The 21,003-nt window shown below is 45.4% G+C and overlaps 1 protein-coding gene across 1 annotated transcript in view; it reads left to right on the plus strand.

Moving 5' to 3' along the window:
• The first annotated feature begins 11,530 nt into the window (after positions 1-11,530).
• The window catches only part of CSMD3 (CUB and Sushi multiple domains 3), a 1,169,988-nt gene continuing 1,160,515 nt past the window's right edge, over positions 11,531-21,003 (plus strand). The window contains exon 1 of the mRNA XM_074943928.1: positions 11,531-11,834. Coding sequence (XP_074800029.1) covers positions 11,657-11,834 — 178 coding nt within the window. The 5' untranslated portion in view covers positions 11,531-11,656. The remainder of the gene's footprint in view (positions 11,835-21,003) is intronic.

The raw sequence follows: 21,003 nt of genomic DNA on the forward strand, positions 1-21,003 counted from the left end.
TTGTTTTGAACTTGGCTGCCCTGGAGACATGCACCCCATCCCCTTCAAAGCTCCCTTTCTGACAGTCATTGCGTGCTGTGCTGATGTGCCCCGGGACACCATGCAAACTATTAATGTAGAATGCTTGTGGTGTTGAACACAGGGGTAGGTGTGTTTGTGTGTGTGTGTGTGTGAGAGAGAGAGAGAGATTGCTGTGCAGACAGCTGGGGAGGGACACGGGGACTGATGTTTGGGTTCCCCTAGGGTGACCAGATGCCCCGTTTTTATAGGGACAGTACAGATTTTGAGGGCTTTTTCTTATATAGGCACCTATTACCCCCCACACCACTTCCTGTCCCGATTTTTTACATTTGCTATCTGGTCACCCTAGGTTTCCCCCTCCCCCTGCCTCAGGACTGGTTGCTTCCTGACACTGTCTGAACTTACAAGACAGCATTCTGACACACTCTCTATCCCCCAAAACACACTGTCTCTCCTCCCTCCCTCCATACACACACACACACACACTCCCTGTCACACACTCTGCCCCCCCCCCCCCCACACACACACACACACTTCAGTTGAGGGAGGGATAGCTCAGTGGTTTGAGCATTGGCCTGCTAAACCCAGGGTTGTGAGTTCATTGCCATTTGGGATTTGGGGCAAAAATTGGGGATTGGTCCTGCTTTGAGCAGGGGGTTGGACTAGATGACCTCCTGAGGTCCCTTCCAACCTTGGTATTCTAATGATTCTAATGATAATGAAAAGCAGTTCGCAATGTAGCAGGATGCCCATGGAACAATGGGTTTGGGAAACCTGCATCATGTGACGCTGTGCCGGCCCCATGAGGCACTGCAAACCCCTCTGAAAACACCCTGCAGCCAGTTGCACAGTGGGATAGCTATCACAATGCACTGCTCTCTTTGCCATTGCAAGAGCTGCTAATGTGGATGCACTCCATCATCACAAGGAGCACAGTGTGGACACACAACAGTGGTTTAATTCCAGCACTTTAATAAAAGTGGTATAACTTGTTGCAAAGAAACCTGACAGTGTAGACATACCCTAATAAGTGTCTCAGATGACTGCAACTGTAAGGCTATAATACAATCTCAATCTCTAAGGTATGCAGAACCTAAAGTATAATGAACTTTGCAAATCAAAACATATACCTTGAATTGCATCTGGAAACCAGCTGGAAGCCAATGCAGTGTCTAGACCACAGGTGTAATATTTTCCTTACAGGAATCAAAGCTACGAGATAGCCACATTCTCTACCAGTTGAAGTCTCAACGTAGTGTCTGATGTGGCCTGAAGTAGAGTGCATTGCAATAATGTAATGTGGAGGTGACAAAGGCATGGATAACTGTGATAATGAAACATTCAAATCTCACTGTAAGTAGAAAGAAAAGGTCACACATTTTATGCCAAGTGTAAAATCGCATTCTTTGTCATTGCCGCTATGTGGACATCCAGAAACAGCTGAGAACTCAACAGTTTGCAAACAAAATCCAAACCATGTCCCTCAGCCAAGGGAAGGTATGTGTGTATATATATATATATAAACTTCCATAGTTTCCTTCAGTTGTTTCCAGTACCCCACCAGCTAGACATCATTCTTCTCTGGGTTCTCGTCTGTCTAAGTTTTTATACCATTTCCATCTCCCATGGCCTCTGAACACATGGTAGTATCAACCGCACAATGCTGCATCTGAATATCCATGGACTGATCCTCAGCCAGTTTACTGTCATCCAAGCCTCATTACCTACTAGACACTGGGAAAGCCATTTAACTGCACTGTTCAGGTGTCATCTGTCTAATGAGACACAGCAGTCTACATCACTTCATATCTCCCCTAATGGACTCGCATATGCATTGAAAGGGACAGGAGATAAAATAGAACCCTGTATCTCCCCTCTGCATGAGAGAACCTGGAAGACAGACTAGCAACCATCTAACACTACCTTCCAGTTGATCTCAAAGAGAAGACAATCGAACTACTCAAGAAACTCCCTCTCTCCCTGTTATGATCCACAAGCATGTCAAACTATACCTCATGGTCAACAGTATGAAAGACAGCTGATATCAGAATCATATCCAGCATTAAAACCAGACTTTATAAGATCCAGGAAATTTGAAAACTCTACATTCTCCATTAGGTTGGGATTTTCAAAAGTGCCTAAAGCCCTGGTCTACACTGGGTGGGGGGCAATCTAAGTTACCCAACTTCAGCTACATGAATAACGTAGCTGAAGTCAACATACTTAGATCGACTTACCGTGGTGTCTTCACCACGGTGAGCTGCTGCCGCTCCCCTGTCAACTCCACCTGGGCCTCTCGCAGAGCTGGAGTACAGGAGTCAACGGGAGAGCGCTCGGGGGTCGATTTATCACATCTAGACTGGACGCGATAAATCGATCCCCACTGGATCGATCACTGCCCCCCGATCAGGCGGGTGGTGTAGACATATCCTAAGTGACGTAGGAATCAATGGGACTTGTCCTTCTAAGTCATTTGGGCAGTTTTGAAAATTCCCACCCCTTATGTGTTTTTGATGTGTGATCTATAGAGTGGGACAGCATTCTTCATCACAAAGAAGTCCAAAGCACTTTACAAATTAAAAGCAATTGCTCTACTCACGTAGTGAAGCCACCTGTGGGGTGCAATGTACAAGCTATTTAACGACACCTAGCAATACTACACAACAGGATATGACAGGAGATGAAGAATAACAAATCTAACTGAAAATGCAGGATGAGTTTTAGTTGTAACATAATTATCCAAGCTGGAATTTGGTCTAACACCTCTGCTCCAGCAAATAATACCAGGGGATCTTTCTCAACTAGTAGTGGTCAGCAGCTCAGTTTTAAGTTTCACCTGAAAGCAAATACAAATAGCAGCACTGGTTGGGATTCACATTGAGAACTGCAGCGCCTAACTTACAGGCACCCGGCCACCTAGTGGAATTCATAACCTAGTGGAATTCATAACCCTGACTTAGGCACCGTGTAAAATGCGTGGGGAAATTAGGTGCTGAAGAATAGGATTCACAAAAATGGCAGAATGCTGAGAAGGCAGCTGAACTAAGGTAGCTAATAAGAAATGCTGAGGAGAGAAGTGTGACCTAAGTCCTGACCTGGCAAGTGACTTAGGTGCCTAAGTCCAGGCCAGAGGGAGGCACCTATCTCTGCTCAGGATTCACAGACATGAATCCTGGCCTTAGATGCCTGAGCAAGGGAGCTAGCAAACAGGAGCAGCTAACAGGGGAGTTTTGCAAGGGAGTTCTCCAGGTGAAGGAGGAGCAATTACGTGATTCTCGGGGTAAGTTTGTTGTCTGTAGTGTGTATGTTTGTGTTTGTGGTATGCTTGCTGCTTGATTGAAATACATCATGTGGTCTGTTTGTTTGGGGGACCATGTGCTGAGCCTAGTGGCCTGCTAGGCAAGGCTGAGAGCTTCTTAATTAAGGCTTTGATCCCTAAGCCCTTTAGCACGAATCAACCCTTAACCAGGGGGCAGGGCTACTCAGGAAGAGCAGGGCTTTAAAAAGCCTGCTCCTAAGTGACCAGCGGAGCTAGTGAACAGGAGCAGCTAACAGGGGAGTTTTTTGAGGGAGGTTATTGGGAGAGTGGTGTGGGGGGGGGGAGGGGGGGAGTCAGCTAGATACACTCGACATTCTTTAAACGGAAAGCCAAAAATACCCACTGATAAAAACAAAACATCAACAAAGGAACCAGCTGCAACAGTAAAAAGAGAGTGCAGGCAGAAGTCCAGCAACAGAGTGGGGGTTATCCAGTTTACTGCACCCAATGCAGCATGTATGAGTACCTCCCCCATGGGCAGGTGGTGTATGTGTGCATTCGGTGCAAGGAGATCCTGGCTGTCAGAAACCATGTACGGGCTATGGAGACCAGAGTGGCTGAACTGGAGGAGCTAAGGGAGACAGAGAAGTACATAGATAAGACTTTCCAGGACACAACAGAATGGTCCCACCCCCGGTCTGACAGCCTCTGTGTTGCTGAGGAGAATGAAAGTCTCAGGGAAGGAGAACATCCAATTGGAGCAGAGGGAAATGATCCCATAGTTGGGAACCTCCTTCCAGATAAGATATTGTGGTATCCTCTCGCACTGAGGATACCTCTCTGGGGGCGGGAACTCCAGGTATTAGGAAGAGACAGATAATAGTTATGGGGAATTCTATGATTAGAAACATAGAGAACTGGTTTTGTGATGACAAGGAGAACGACATGATGACTTGCCTGCCTGGTGCGAAGGTTGCAGATCACTCAAGACATCTAAATAGACTTACGTGTAGTACTGGGGAGGAGCCGGTCGTTGTGGTATATGTAGGTAGCAATGACATAGGGAAGTATAAGAGAGAGAGGTCCTGGAGGCCACATTTAGGCTGTTAGGTAAGAGATTGAAGTCTAGGACATCCATGGTAGCATTCTCTGAAATGCTTCAAGTTCCAAGGACAGGGCCAGTTAGACAGGCAGAACTACAGGGCCTACATGTGTGGATGAGACGATGGTGTAGGGAGGAGGGGCTTAGATTTATTAGGAACTGGGGAAACTTTGGGGAAAGGGGGAGCCTGTACAGGAAGGATGGGCTCCACCTAAACCAAAATGGAACCAGATTTCTGGCACTTAGGGGAGGATCTATTAATGGAGATTCTCTATGTCCTAGTAAGGAGGAGAGGATGGAAGATGGGTAGGATCTGATGAGAAACAGTCAAATGAAAAAGAGTCCCATTCAATTACCCATGTAATGGCAGACAGCTAAAAAATGACAAGAAAGTGCTTATATACAAATGTTAGAATCAGATGGTGCCTCATATTAAATGAGGATATTGATAAAATAGGCATCACAGAAACTTGCTGGAATGAGGATAATCAATGGGACATAATAATAGCAGGGTACAAAATATATGGGAAGGACAGAACAGGTCGTGCTGGTGGGGGAGTGGCACTGTCTGTGAAAGAAAGCGTAAGATCAAATGAAAAAAATCTTAAATGAACCAAAGTGTATGATAGAATCTCTATGGACAGCAATTCCATGCTCTAATAATAAGAATATAGCGGTAGGAATATATTACCGACCAGCTGACCAGGATGGTGATAGTGACTGTGAAATGCTCAGGGAGATTAGAGAGGCTATAAAAATAAAAAAACTCAATAATAATGGGGGATTTCATCTATTCCCAGAGTGACTGGGTACATGTCACCTCAGGACGGTATGCAGAGATAAAGTTTCTTGACATCTTAAATGACTGCTTTTTGGAGCAGCTAGTCCTGGAACCCACACGAGGGGAGGCAATTCTTGATTTATTCCTAAGTGAAGCACAGGATCTGGTCCAAGAGGTGAATATAGCTGGACCACTTTGTAATAGTGCCCATAATATAATTAAATTTAACCTCCCTGTGGTGGGGAAAACACCACAGCAGCACAACACTGTAGCATTTAATTTCAGTAACGGGGACTACACAAAAATGAGGAAGTTAATTAAACAGAAATTAAAAGGTACGGCGCCAAAAGTGAAATCTCTGCAAGCTGCATGAAAACTTTTTAAAGACACCATAGTATAGGCTCAACTTAAATGTATACCCCAAATTAAAAAACATAGTAAGAGAACCAAAAAAGTGCCTTTTTTAAAAAGGGAAATCATGCTTCACCAATCTACCAGAATTATTTAAGGGGGTCAACAAGCATGTGGACCAAGGGGATCCAGTGGATATAGTGTACTTAGATTTTCAGAAAGGCTTTGACAAGGTGCCTCACCAAATGCTCTTAAGCAAAGTAAGCTGTCATGGGATAAGAGGAAAGGTCCTCTCATGGATTGGTAACTGGTTAAAAGATAGGAAACAAAGGATAGGAATAAATGGTAAGTTTTCATAATGGAGAGAGGTAAATAGTTATGTCCAGCAGCGGTCTGTACTGAAACCAGTCCAATTCAACATATTCATAAATGATCTGGAAAAGGGGTAAACAGTGAGATGGCAAAATTTGCAGATGATACAAAACTACTCAAGATAGTTAAGTCCCAAGCACAGTGCGAAGAACTACAAAAGGATCTCACAAAACTGGGTGGCTGGGCAATAAAATGGCAGATGAAATTCAATGTTGATAAATGCAAAGTAATGCACATTGGAAAACATCATCCGAACTATACCAATAAAATGATGGGGTCTAAATTAGCTGTTACCACTCAAGAAAGAGACCCTAGAGTCATTGTGGATAGTTCTCTAAACACATCCACTGAATGTGCAGCGTCACTCAAAAAAGCGAACGGAATGTTGGAAATCATTAAGAAAGGGATAGATAATAAGACAGAAAATGCCTCTGTATAAATTCGTGATACACCCATTTCTTGAATACTGCATGCAGATGTGGTCACCCCATCTCATATGGGTCAACCCATATTGGAATTGGTAAAAGTTCAGAAAAGGGCAACAAAAATTATTAGGGGTATAGAACAGCTTCCATATGAGGAGAGATTAATAAAACAGGTACTTTTCAGCTTAGAAAAGAGGTGACTAAGGGAGGTATATGATAGAGGTCAATAAAATCATGACTGGTGTGGAGAAAGTAAATAAGGAAGTGTTATTTACCCCTTCTCATAACACAAGAACTAGGTGTCACCAAATGAAATTAATAGGCAGCAGGTTTAAAACAAACAAAAGGAAGTATTTTTTCACACAACGCACAGTCAACCACAGGAACTCCTTGTCAGAGGATGTGGTGAAGGCCAACACTATAACAGGATTAAAAAAAGAACTAGATAAGTTCATAGAGGATAGGTCCATCAAGGGCTTTTAGCCAGGATGGGCAGGGATGGTCTCCCTAGTATGTTTGCAAGAGGCTGGGAATGGGCGACAGAGGATGGATCACTTAAGGATTACCTGTTCTGTTCATTCCCTCTGGGGCATCTGGAATTGGCCACTGTCAGAAGATAGGATACTGGGCTAAATGGACCTTTGATCTGACCGTGTATGGCCGTTCTTATGTTCTTATACTTTTCTAAGAAAAAACAAGGAGGAGCGGGTGGTGCCACCCTCCCCCCTGTAACCTTTAGCCCAGTAGCTGAAGCACTCACCTAAGATGTAGGAAAGCCAGATTCAAGCACATACACCCCAGTGGACGTGGAGGTCGGATGTGAATGTGGATTTTCTATCTCCCCAAATAGTGTCCTAACCACTGGGGTTTAGGGTATTCTAAAACCAGCTTCTCTTATGCTCTCCTGCTGAAGCTGTTCCACTGTGTTGTGACAAAGCTCTGTCCTTGCCTCTGTGGGTCCCGCATTTCCTGGCGGATTTCGCTAGCGTCAGAGGCTCACCATGACCCTGCACGTAACCCTTCTCTCTCTAGAGACAAGGGTCACAGTCTACTGAGCCATTTTCATCATAAGCCAGAGAGGGAGGAGATGAGAAGTTATCCTTCCTTGCACAGTCTCTGTTGTCTCCCAGTTTCAGTGATTAATCAGGGGGCAAAGGTGGGGGGGGAGCCCGGGCCCACCCTCTACTCTGGGCTCCAGCCCAGGGACCCTAATAGTATCAGCTATAGTAGCTGACCTTTTAGCAACATGACATGTACAACTCCCTGGGCTACTTACCCACAGCAGCCCTCACTTCCTCAAGCTCCACTTCACCCTTACCTCAGGGCCCCCTTCCTTGTGCCTGATATTATTCAGCCTCTCCAACAGCACAACTTCCTCCCACAGCTCCTGACATGCACACCCACCTGACTAACTGGGAGGCTTTTAACTAGTTTCAGCCAGACCCTGATTGGCTTCAGGTGTCCCAATCAACCTAGCCTTCTCCCTGCCTTCTGGAAAGTTCTTAATTGGCCCCAGGTGTCTTAATTGATCTGGAGCAGCTGCCATTTCACTTATCCTGGTACCAGGGATTTGTTTAGCCTGGAGCTAATATATCTATCTCCCACTACTTTTCTATAGCCATCTGGCCTTGCCCCGTCACAGTGTATAAATACTTAAATATTCATTAGACCAACAAGAGAGCTAGTATGGCTCTGTAGCCTGATGGTTAGGAAACAAACAGAGGGGTTGAGCAGTGCAGGTTCCTACACCAATGAATATTGAAATATCTATATACCGACTCAGCTTGAAAAGAACAAATGGTGGGTTTAGGTGACCTCAGTGCATGCCCTAGATTGGGCACCAGAGGCAAAATAGGTGATGGAATCATACAGGGGCTTAGGTGTGAATTAGCTGCTGGGCAGTGTCGAGACTTTGGTGGCTGTGTGCCTTGGGGACTTTAATATCAGAAACATGGGCAGCAGCTGAGCAGAGGATTGTGAATGCCAGTGGTACCTAAATGTTGGCAGTTAAGTGCCTGTTCACTACATACAGATTCATAGAGAAGAGTGCCTGCTTATGAATCCATAAATGCTCTCATTCACATATTAAGCCAGCCCAATTCAATTTAGTGTATGGGACATCCAAGGAGCACAGAACAAAGCAGCGTGGTCACAGACAAGTCTCCGATCTACACTTTCCATTGGCACCCACTGGTAATCATGTGCCTGACAGGTCAGAAATATAAGTAGCTGTCCATTTCTGATCTCAGGACTGTTTAAAAAGTCTTGAGAGTTTAATCATAGGCATTGACTTAACTGTCTTTGCCAAACCACTTTTATCCTTGACCTGTGCACAGAGGATCAATAGGGTTCTGGCCATGCCAAAACAAAACAAAAACAAAACAAAACAAACCCCATTTCTTAGTATGCCAAGTACTAAAAGAGATAACAAAGTATCTATAGTTTGCATCTAGCGTCACCCAAAGAATACTGAGTAAGGGTTTACTGGAGACACAGTATTAAAAATCAAAACATGCACAGCCAAAAATATAACACCAATGATGTTTTTAAATGTACATAAATTGGCTCCTAGATACTAGGGGAAATAGTTTCAAAAGCACCTATGTGACTTAGGAGCCTAAATTCCATTTCCCAAATAATGGGACCAAAGATCCTAAATCACTCAGGCAAATATCTGTTCTCAGATTCCACCTGACTGATAATCTTCTCTCCCTCTTTTTGCTGAGGTGTGTGGTCATGGAGAGCCCAATGGCACAGCAGAAAGGTGCTGTGTGAAACTAAGAGCAGAATTTGTTCCAGGAACATCGAATAATGCCCTTCTGAAAACAGAATTCTGTCCTCTGTTTTGAAACGCTTTCTTGACAAATGGAATCCAATAAATAGAATACAATTTTTTGGTTAAGAGTGACATATTAGAATTTTTTTAAAGAACACATTGAGAATGATGGACTTCGTCCATCCACCACTGCCCTATAAAGGGGAATATTGAAACCCTGTCAGAAAGCTGAAGGACTTGTTTGATTCTAAGTTAGCACTGCCTTCAACAGCAGCACAAGGCTGATGTCTTTGGTGAAATCAATTTCTGATCCACAGCTGAAGAGGCTAACAGGCCCATGAAGTTTTCAGTTATGCTACTCCCCATCCCAGGCCTACTCCAGATTTATGGGGGTCCTTATAAGAGAAGATTACAGACAATAAACACAGACCTCCTCTCCAGCAAACTTATTTGTATGTATTTAACAAGGCCAGTTAATGGCATGGAGCAGCTGTAATTAAATTGATGGTTTCCTTGTCTGAGCTACACGCAGCTCTTGCAGCCAAGTGGATTAGTTCAGACACCCTCACAAAAGGCCCATTGCTATTGACTTCACTGGAATAGCCCAGACATAAATAAAGGCAGAATGGCAGGCACATACTGTATACCCATACACACAGTCACCCATACACACAAATAGTCACAGATAGATAATCACGAATACTCGCAAACATTCACACATATGCATGTATATACATCAACACCCATGCATATTCATACACCTGCATGTTGAAAACTTTCACATGTTCATAAACATTTAACATATACGAATACACACTAACTTCAAACATATCATGCACATTACAGGCATGCACACAAATACACACATAAACTTCACCCATAGACAAATACATCACACACGCACATGTACACACACACGTGTCACACACATATACACATATGTGTATCCTTCACACACACACACACACACACACACAAAATCCACTCCCATCACACACGTGTTTTCAAATAAAAGCTTCCCACATGCATAAACACACATACCAACACACTGATTAGGTGCCCATTAACTCCCACACACAAACATTTTGCACACATACAAACACAATACATTGACACTAACATGCAGTCTCATTTAGCAGCTCACACACACACACACACACACACACACACAAAAGCAGTGACTGGGGTTTAGCATGTAGATTTAGCCAATGGCTGCCTTCTCTACAGCGGGACAACTCCTTCGTCCCCCTACCGCCCCCCGCCAACATGGTTTGTTTCATCATTCATTTCAAGCCAAGAGTGAGGCAGATGCGAGAAGCTCTACAAGGAGAAGGGAATGCGGCATTTTTCTGATCCATAATGGCAATTCCCTCCACCTGGCCCAGCTCCTTTTACCTATCCTGTCCGGGAAAAGAGCAGATTCTGTAGGGCACGCTGCTTTTGTTTATGCCCGGATCTCCCCTCCCCCCCAACACCCAACCCCCTATGACTTGTAAAATGAAGCCAAATTATCCCTTCTCACTGACGTTGCCCAGAAATAGGACCCTGCTACAAATGGTGGGAAGGAGGCAGAGGTCGCCTGGCGGCCGGTAGATGGCGCAAGTGCTCTTTCCTTGCCGAACATTAACCCTTTGGGCTGAGATACAGCGTTGCTTCACATTTATTTGCAAGAATTCCCCCAATTTACATGTTTGTGGATACTTCAAAAAAAATTAAGACAAGTGATCTATGGACAGGGTGGCAACAAAGAGAGGGGATTAAACTGCAGCACCCTTTAAAAGGGAAACGAGAGCAACATTTTGCAATATGGAAAATTTTGCATTCTTCAAGGAGCAGATCTGCGTCTGTGTTTGCAAAAGCTCTGATCTTTGAAATATCTGCCTGCAGTTAATTCTGCCGTACAATGCAATACAATGGTTAGGTTTAAAAAAAAAAATCCAGCGCAGCTCCAGGAGCAACACGTTACTATGAAAGGTGTGGGCACCAATTTAGTTTGTGTGTGTGTGTGTGTGTTATGTGAGAGTGGTGATGCTCACAGGCTTAAACATCACAGACGCATTTTTAATAATATGCTACGGATTATCCTGTCCAACGACAGCAGGATGGATGTATCTTGCTGCATTAGCTCCTAGATGTTCCTTCAGGCGACTATGAAAATCCCACTAGTGTATTATTTCTTGAGCTGCTTTCCTGGGCAGAATTGATCTTCTAGGGCGGGGGGGGGGGTGAAGAACCTCAGTAGCAAATACTGTTTGGAGTTCATCCAGGAGATTGTCTGGGCTTTTAAGATGCTCTCCCTGGGTTCCTGGGGGATGCTGTAACAAGCCAGAATTGTGGTGTTTTTTGATTGTGAAGGTGGGGGTAGCGGGGAGGGATGGGGGAAGGAAGAGACACAATCGAGAGTAGCTGAGACTCTGTGCCCCTGTTGGAGAGATGGTTGAGTCCTCGTCAAGGTTGCTGTGGTATCCCAGAAACACCATTCACTCTGAGCTGTGACCGCGCACCATCAACAGCAACAACTCCACTGCGCCTGGCCAAGGAATAGGAATTAGGAGCTCTCCCGAATAATATGACAGGGATCTGCAAAGGGGAAATCCGTGCAAAGGAGTCGAAAATAGCAGACTTTTGGGACAGGGGATGTACTAAATGTGGCCGGCTGGACTTCATGCTGCGGAAGAAAATGGGGATTAAAAGTGGATTTACATTTTGGAACCTCGTCTTTTTATTGCTGGTTTCCTATGTGCAAGGTAGGGTGGTGTTTGGGGGGCATTTTGTAGGGGACCCTTTGCTTTCGGTCTGGGCGTTCTGAGTTCTCGCCCTTTACAAAGGTTTCACCGGGGGTACTTTACAATTTGAACAAATACATGATAATTAAAAGGTTGGGGGGCGGGGGAGAGAAGGAGCTGAATCAGAGCTCTCTTCTGAATTAGGAAATGCAATTGCTTGCCAGCCAAGCAAGCCTTGGTGTTCAATGCAGTGACTGAGCTGAGGCTCAATAAATATTCTTGCAGTATGCTCAAACGGATACGTGAGTTGGTTCATATAGCCTCTAACTAGTGTATATTCAAGCCCAAACCCAGTGGATGACTTTTCTAGGGGGGGGGGGGGATTACCTAGGATTCCCCCCCCCCCCTCCGGTCAAACAAACGGATCTTTGCGGGAATATTTGTATCAATGCACTGATTAGTTTAACCATTCCGTAAGGAAAGTTAGAGAGGTGCATGGTGTGTGTGGGGGGAGCAGGGGAGGGTGTGCGAGTGTATGTAATGTATCTCAAAGACATAAAGGCTTTTTCACACACGTGTGTATGCATGCCGGGTTCTTTGGTTGCAGAACAGCTGTGTTAAAAAAAAATCATCTTTGAAGGCATGATATGCCGTTGAGTTCAAAGATCGAGCCCCTATCTCTCTCTCTTTCTCTCTCTCTCTCTCTCTGTCTTTTTTTTTTTTTTTTTTTTTTTTTAAATGTATGGAGGACAGGAAGAAAGTCTTTAGTTGAAATATAAGGATCTGCGTTAAGTGATTGGGTGCAAACAGGTACAGGGAAATGGCATCACAAAAAGAAATGTGTCCTTTGAACAATGTGCCCCTCGAATATTAGGCAGACCTCACTACATGGGGAAGTGCTGACCCCCACCAAGTGTGTCTCCAGCAAAGGGATCTGCGCTGGGACTCTTCGCATCCCGCTGGCCATTCTCCGATACCCAAAATAATCTCTGATTGTGGATAATTCTTTAATTTCTGATTAATCCCCTGCTTACCCCCTGCGCCACACACACGCACCCAGAATGTCTAGTAGACAGTATCGATCCTCTCCGAGTTTGAAGACTCGGTTGTTGCCTGTCGAGGTTGCGTCCATACCAACTGTATGGAGGTTTTTCTTGTTAAAACGGGTGCCTTCCCTGAACTGCTGTCTGCCTCGGGCTTTTATGAAACAGTTGATTGTAGAGCGTTGCAGCTGGTTGTTCCCACACAGAAAGCAGCTCCGTTTGCATCCCATTGGAAATGATAATTCATGTTTCCTAGGGGTGTTGTTGTAGGGGTTTACCTCATCGCACGTTATCTCGACACTATAGCTGATGCGCGGAAGCATGCCCGGAATTTTAATATACCTTCTAATTACAGGAAGCTTTCCCGTGTTTACGTACCCTGAAGCAAGCTGGTCCCAGATTGTTTGCCCATTTCTGAAACAGGTCTGCGCTTTGGCTCAGAGATCAGGACCAAACCATGTCATGTGGGTCATTTTTTTTTAAAACGAGCTCATTAATACATTCTCTGTGTGACGTGTTTCCATCCGAATGTCATCAGTTTGTTCTCTGCAGAACCGTATCACCCTGAAATACATAATGTGCCTGATCGAAGGCTATGCTGGTTAATGGATGACTCTGGCAGCTGCTATTGTGAAGCAGTTGCTTTGTGAATAGGAGTCGCGTGGAGGCAGCATCCTACAAAATTAAAGACACATATGATTTTTTCCTGGCTGTGGGGTGCTGACCGTGGCTGGAGTGTAAGTTTTCATAGCAGCTGTTGAATAACAGCTACAGTTGCCATTGCGGGGAGGAAGGAAGAAGCACGAGAGATATTTAGTGCGAAAATTGGCAAGACATGCAGAAAACCCTCCACTGACAGGATGAAGCCAGGACTGCACAATATTAGCGCCTCTGTGTTTCCTGGCCGCACGTACATTCAGAAAGATGCTCTCAGGGGTACAATTGTCAAAATACAGTGCCAGATATCTCAGGGGCTGAACGCCATAGACTTCAGGTGGAGTTATAGATCCTCAGCGCACGTGAGCATCAGACAGGTTTAGACTGGATGCCTAGATATGGATTCCCTTGAGAGTGCCAGGTTGGAAAGTATTGGCCTGTGCTGGGAGTAGCATTGCACGTCTTGTGAGCGCTGTACGTTTCTGTGAATGAATGCATTTTACCTGGATTTACATGTTGTGTCAGGAAGGTTCCCCTGCTCCCGGAAACCTTGGCAGGTGCACAGACTGAATATCTGCCCTTTGCAAGCACTCCAGCTGTTGGAAGAAAGGGGACACCCAAACACGCAGCATCTGCCCACCCCACTGATGCCAAGGCCCTCTATCATGGTCCCTGCTTGCCAGGCCCTTGTCCGCTCTTCCACTGCCTCCTTATCACTCACTGACACTGCCAGGGTTGCCTAGGCCCCACCAGCCAGTACCTTTCATTGCGGCTTCATCCCAAGCCTGGCTGTTTTATCACTGTCTCGCAGGATGGTGTGTTCCCGGAGTCTCTTTCTGCTCCTGCCTCTAGAGGTCCCATGCCACTACTGTCTGGCCTACTACTGCCCCCTAAAGTCTTGGTCCAAGGCTAATTCCATTACCTCTACATCTGCTTTCCAAGTCCCATCTTACTCGCGGAAGCTTATACCAATGTCTGTGTCTATTGTGGGTGTGGGGGTCCCGCATATTTTTGTATGTACATTATGTGCACGCGTTCACAGTTTCTGGAAATTTCAGATCTCGGCACCGATTTCCGTCCCCCGCCTCTGTATTTCTCCACCAATAGCAGTGAAGGGTTAAGTTCCCCAAATCCCTGTGCCTGCACGGTAAAAAAAACAAACAAACAAAAAACCCACCCACACACAAAAAACCCTAGTAATACGTATGTCAGAACTCCTACAACGGGGCTACAATGATTGGGAATTCAGAGCTTGCACGGCTCACACAATCCCCTTTCAGGAGAAGGGCCATGCGGTTGGTCAATTGCCAAGTCAGTCCTCCCAGGATTGCAGGGGAGTAGGAAAGCGAAGAAACGGCACCTTTCACAAGTGCAAAGAGGATGACTTCACAGATGATCGCCATTGCCAAGCAGGGTCATCCCTGCCCCAGCTGCCCGGCTGGGAGACACATTTGTGTTGGAGCGGCAGGGCGGTTTATTCCCTGGAAATGTGTACACACCGATTCCACTCCCCCATCCCCTCAACCTTCCCACGCACCCTTAGGAACAGGAATAAACGAGAACGTCATTTAGGCAGGAAAAATACCAACTAATCTTTGGAGACGCAGAGAGTCAATCCTCCCCGCCCGACTCCATCAGCCCTGGCAGCCCTTCCGTGCCCACAAATGGCGCACGGCGCTGCAGCGGGTTTCTCTGCGTGCTGGAGGTAAAGCCCTAAGCCCCCGGCTCTCCAAAACCGGCTCCTGGGACTGGGAGAGATACCCGTTGTCTGCTCGTGAGAATAACAGCCAGCGAGGGAACAAGGACGTGCCTCTTCCACCTCCTCTGAGCTGCCGCCCAAAGTCCGAGAGCCGCAAGCGTCCTTGGGGTTGGGAACAGGAAGCGTTCCCCGCGCTGGGGTTTCTCCAGGCTGGGGCTGTGGTTGTCTGAGCCAGGGTAACTTTGAAAAGAAAAGGAAAAGAGTGAGATTTGCGCTGGCTCCTTGCGGTGACCCTTCCCGCGGCGAGAGAGAGGCCGCGGGAGATAGAAGGGAGAGGCCGCGGGAGATAGAAGGGGTCTCTCTGCCCCCTCTCTGGGTGGCACGGGGGGCTAGTTAGCCGGGAGAAGATGCGCCCTATATTTATTCGCCCGCCTCCCACACGCGGCTCATTTGTTTCCCGTTCACTCTTTGTTGCCTTTTCCCGAATCGATTGGCTGGAGGGCAGCGGGGAGAAGCTGCTCTTCGTGCGAGGGGCATGAACTGACCCAGGGGAGGCTTTTTGGACAATGAGCTTTTGGGGCACCGAAGCGGATGATCCTCGCCAGATGATCGCTGCTGCGGCTGCAGTTCTGGGGGGGAGTGGAGGGAGGTGGGTATTGACTAGAGACCTGACCACGTCCCGGGGCCTTTCAGCTGAGCGGCCGCCGCACAGACACCCCCCTTCGCCCTGTCCTCCTGTGCAAAGACGCACCACCCAGCACCGCGCCCCTTCCTGGAAGCTGGGGAAGTTTGCGCTGACGGCTGTAAAGTTAACAAGCCCCCTGTGGGGGCACTATGCTGAGTGCGGGGCTCTGCCCCTGCCTCTCAAGGCGCTGGCAGGGGGGAAAGCCCCGCCCAGGAGAACCAGCCGGCCCCTTCCCTGCCCTCGGGGAGTTTGGGCTCCCACGGGGGCTTGTCACCTCACTGCCTCCCAGAATGGGCAGGAGCAACAGGCGAGCGCCGCCGCGGACTTGCCCTGAGCGCACACAGCCCTGCAGGCAGCGAGCTGCGCGCAGTCACTTAGCCAGCCGGGGCCAGCCAGCCCGGGCGGCGCCTAGTCAGTTACACCTGCATCATTAGCCACCCTTTGGCTTTTCAGGCTCTAACGCGATGGATACGCGGCAGGTTTTGCTTGTGATGTTTAGGATAGAAAAAAACCACCCATGCTAGTGCCCTTCCTGGACCCAGAGGTGCTAGAACTGGGGGTGTGGGGGAATGCTGTAGCACCCCCAGCTTGAAGAGGTTTCCATCATATGCAGGGTTTTTACAGTTTGGTTCAATGGCTCGCAGCACCCGCACTGTACAAATTGCTCCAGCACCCCTGCCTGCACCTGGCAAAAGTGTGCCCTATAAGTCCTGTAAGTGCTGCCTTGCATCTTCAACCGCATGAACGTGACTTTAAAGGACAAGCCCAGGACTTTAAAGGACAAGCCTGGTTTAAGTTAGGGAAGAATTGGGAGGGGATGTTTAACGGCACCCCCTCCTTTCTAGAAGCCCCCATACATAAAATAGCAGAAACTGCAGGCCTTGTCTAAATGTTGTTTCACTAATTTTTATCAGACATTAGATAAGCACAGTTCATGCCTGTGCAAGTGCATGGTGTCACATAAAGTAGGGCTACCGATTAATCACAGTTAATTTGCATGATTAACTCAAAAAATTAATTGTGATTTAAAAAATTAATCACGATTAATCGCAGTTTTAATCGCACTGTTAAACAATAGAATACCAATTGAAATTTATTAAATATTTTGGATGTTTTTCTACATTTTTCAACATATTGATTTCAATTACAATAGAGAATACAAAGTGTACAGTGCTCACTTTATATTATTATTTTGATTACAAATATTTGCACTGTAAAAATGATAAACAAAAGAAATAGTATTTTTCAATGCACCTCATACAAGTACTTAGTGCAATATCTTTATCGTGAAAGTGCAATTTACAAATGTAGAATTTTTTTGTTACATAACTGAACTCAAAAACAAAACAATGTAAAACTTTAGAGCCTACAAGTCCACTCAGTCCTACTTTTTTTTCAGCCAATCACTCAAACATGTTTGGTTACATTTACAGGAAATAATGCTGCCCACTTCTTATTTACAGTGTCACCAGAAAGTGAGAACAGACATTCACATGGCACTTTGTAGCCAGCATTGCAAGGAATTTATGCTAAACATTCATATACCCCTTCATGCTTCTGTCACCATTCCAGAGGACATTCGTCTATGCTAATGATGCTCGTTAAAAAATAATACGTTAATTACTTAGTGATTGAACTATGTGGGAGAACTGTATGTCTCCTGCTCTGTTTTACCCGCATTCTGCAATATATTTCATGTTATAGCAGTCTCAGATGATGACCCAGCACATGCTGTTGTTTTAAGAACACTTTCACTGCAAATTTGACAAAAGGCAAAGAAGGTACTAATGTGAGATTTCTAAAGCTAGCTACAGCACTTGACCCAAGGTTTAAGAGTCTGTAGTGCCTTCCAAAATCTGAGAAGGATGAGGTGTGGAGCATACTTTTAAAAGTCTTAAAAGAGCAACACTCTGATGCGAAAACTACAGAACCCAGACACCATAAAAGAAAATCAACCTTTTGCGGGTGGCATCTGACTCAGATGATGAAAATGAACATGTGCGATCCACACAGCTTTGGATCATTATCAAGCACAGCCCATCATCAGCATGGATGTATGTCCTCTGGAATGGTGGCTGAAGCATGAAGACGCATGTGAATCTTTAGCGCATCTGGCATGTAAATATATCTTGCAGTGCCATGCAAATGCCCATTCTCACTTTCAGATGACATTGTAAACAAGAAGAGGGCAGTATTATCTCCTGCAACTGTAAACAAACTTGTTTTTCTGAGTCATTGATTGAACAAGAAATAGGACTGAGTGGACTTGTAGGCTCTAAAGTTTTATATTGTTTTATTTTTGAATGCGGGGGGGAGGGGGTTGTACATCATTCTACGTTTGTATGTTCAACTTTCATGGTAAAGGGATTCCATAACAGTATTAGGTGAATTTAAAAATGCTATTTATTTTGTTTTTTTTTACAAATATTTGTAATAAAAATAAATATAAAGTGAGCACTGTACACTTTGTATTCTGTGTTGTAATTGAAATCAATATATTTGAAAATGTAGAAAACACCCAAAAATATTTAAATAAATGGTATCATATCATTGTTCAACAGTGCAATTAATCATGTGATTAATCATAATTAATTATTTAATCACACAATTAATCGTGATTACTTTTTTTAATCGCACGATTAATCGCGATTGATTGTTTTAATTGCTTGACAGCCCTAGTATAAAGGTTTATCAGGGGATGATGAGGTTACTCATAAATGGCAAAGGTACTCATGAGTTATGTAGATCATTATAAGAAAGTGCAGATAAAATCTTCAGACGGCATCAGTGTGTGTGTGTGTGTGTAACATTTGCCCCAAAGAGTTAACAGACATAGAATCATAAAGTATTAGGGTTGGAAGAGACCGTAGGAGGTCATCTAGTCCACCCCCTGCTCAAAGCAGGACCAACACCAACTAAATCATCCCAGCCAGGGCTTTGTCAAGCCAGGCCTTAAAAACCTCAAAGGATGGAGATTCCACCACCTCCCTAGGTAACCCATTCCAGTGCTCACCACCCTCCTAATGAAATGGTTTTTCCTAATATCCAACCTAGACCTCCCCGACTGCAACTTGAGACCATTTCTCCTTGTTCCGTCATCTGCCACCACTAAGAATAGCCTAGCTCCATCCTTTTTGGAACCCCCCTTCAGGCTGCTATCAAATCCACCCTCACTCTTTTCTTCTGCAGACTAAATAAGCCCAGTTCCCTCAGCCTCTCCTCATAAGCCATGTGCCCCAGACCCCTAATCATTTTCATTGCCCTTTGCTGGACTCTCTCTAATTTGTCTACATCCTTTCTGTAGTGGGGGCCCCAAAACTGGATGCAATACTCCAGTTGGGGCCTCACCAGTGCTGAATAGAGGGGAAGAATCACTTACCTTGATCTGCTGGCAACACTACTACTAATGCAGCCCAATATGCCATTAGTCTTCTTGGCAACAAGGGCACATTGTTGGCTCATATACAGCTTCTCATCCACTGTAATACCCAGGTCCTTTTATGCAGAACTGCCGCTTAGCCAGTCAGTCCCCAGTCTGTAGCAGTGCATGGGATTCTTCCGTCCTAAGTGCAGGACTCTGCACCTGTTCTTATTGAACCTCATCAGATTTCTTTTGGCCCAATCTTCCAATTTGTCTAGGTCACGCTGGACCCTATCCTACCCTCCACCGTATCTACCTCTCCCCGCAGCATAGTGTCATCTGCGAACTTGCTGAGGGGGCAATCCATCCCATCATCCAGATCATTAATGAAGATGTTGAACAAAACTGGCCCCAGGAGAGACCCCTGGGGCATTCTGCTTGATATGGGCTGCCAACTAGACATCGAGCCATTGATCACTATCCGTTGAGCCCGATGATCTAGTGAGCTTTCTAACCACCTTCTATTCCATTCATCCAATCCATACTTTTTTAAGTTGCTGGCAAGAATACTGTGGGAGACCGTATCAAAAGCTTTGCTAAAGTCCAGATATATCTCATCCACCGGTTTCCCCATAGCCACAGAGCCAGTTATAGATGGGCACTATATTTGCCTTTTTCCAATTGTCTGGGACCTCCCCCGATCGCCACGAGTTTTCAAAGATAATGGCCAATGGCTCTGCAATTGCATCAGCCAAGTCCCTCAGCACTCTCAGATGCAGTAGTTCCGGACCCATGGACTTGTGCAAGTCCAACTTTTCTAAATAGTCCTTAACCTGTTCTTTCACCACTGAGGGCTGCTCACCTCCTCCCTGTACTGTGCTGCCCAGTGCAGCAGTTTGGGAACTGACCTTGTCTGTGAAGACTGAAGCAAAAAAAAAAGCACTGAGTACTTCAGCTTTTTCCACATCATCTGTCACTAGATTGCCTCCCCCATTCAGTAATGGCCCCAACACTTTCCCTGACCTTCATGTTGCTAACATACCTGTAGAAACCCTTCTTGTTACCCTTCACATCCCTTTCTAGTTGCAACTTCAGTTGTGCTTTGGCCTTCCTGATTACACCTCTGCATGCTCCAAATATAAGACACCATGTGGATACAAAGAGATGGGCTTGGGAGCTTCCCATGGATCCTACAGGATCATCATGCAGTCTTATTTATATTATGTCATAGAAATAAGCTGCACGTTTTTAACAGTGAGTGTAATTAACCTTAGAAACAATTTACTGAGGGATGTGGTAGATTCTTCATCATTTGAAGTCTTTAACTCAACACTGAAGATCTTTGCTATAGATCAAACAGAAGCTTTGGGCTTGATGTTGAAACTACTGGGTGAGGTTCTGTGGCTTGTGTTATGCAGGAGGTAAGACTCAGAGTGACCAGATGTCCTGATTTTATAGGGACAGTCCCGATTATTCGGGGCTTTTTCTTACATAGATGCCTATTACCTTCCACCCCATGTCCCGATTTTTCACACTTGCTATCTGATCACCCTAGTAAGACTTGATGTTCATAAGGGTCCCTTCTGGCCTTAAAATCTATTTTATATATATATTATCATCACATCCAATTATTCTGATAGCCAGAAGCACATTTTAGCACCCGAAGAAGGAAGAAACCCAAACTCACTGTAGATGTTTGATGTATCTGCTTGACTATTTCCTATTTGGATCTATCTGTATTTGAC

Source organism: Natator depressus, chromosome 2 (genome assembly GCF_965152275.1).
Source record: "Natator depressus isolate rNatDep1 chromosome 2, rNatDep2.hap1, whole genome shotgun sequence".
Taxonomy (NCBI): domain Eukaryota; kingdom Metazoa; phylum Chordata; order Testudines; family Cheloniidae; genus Natator; species Natator depressus.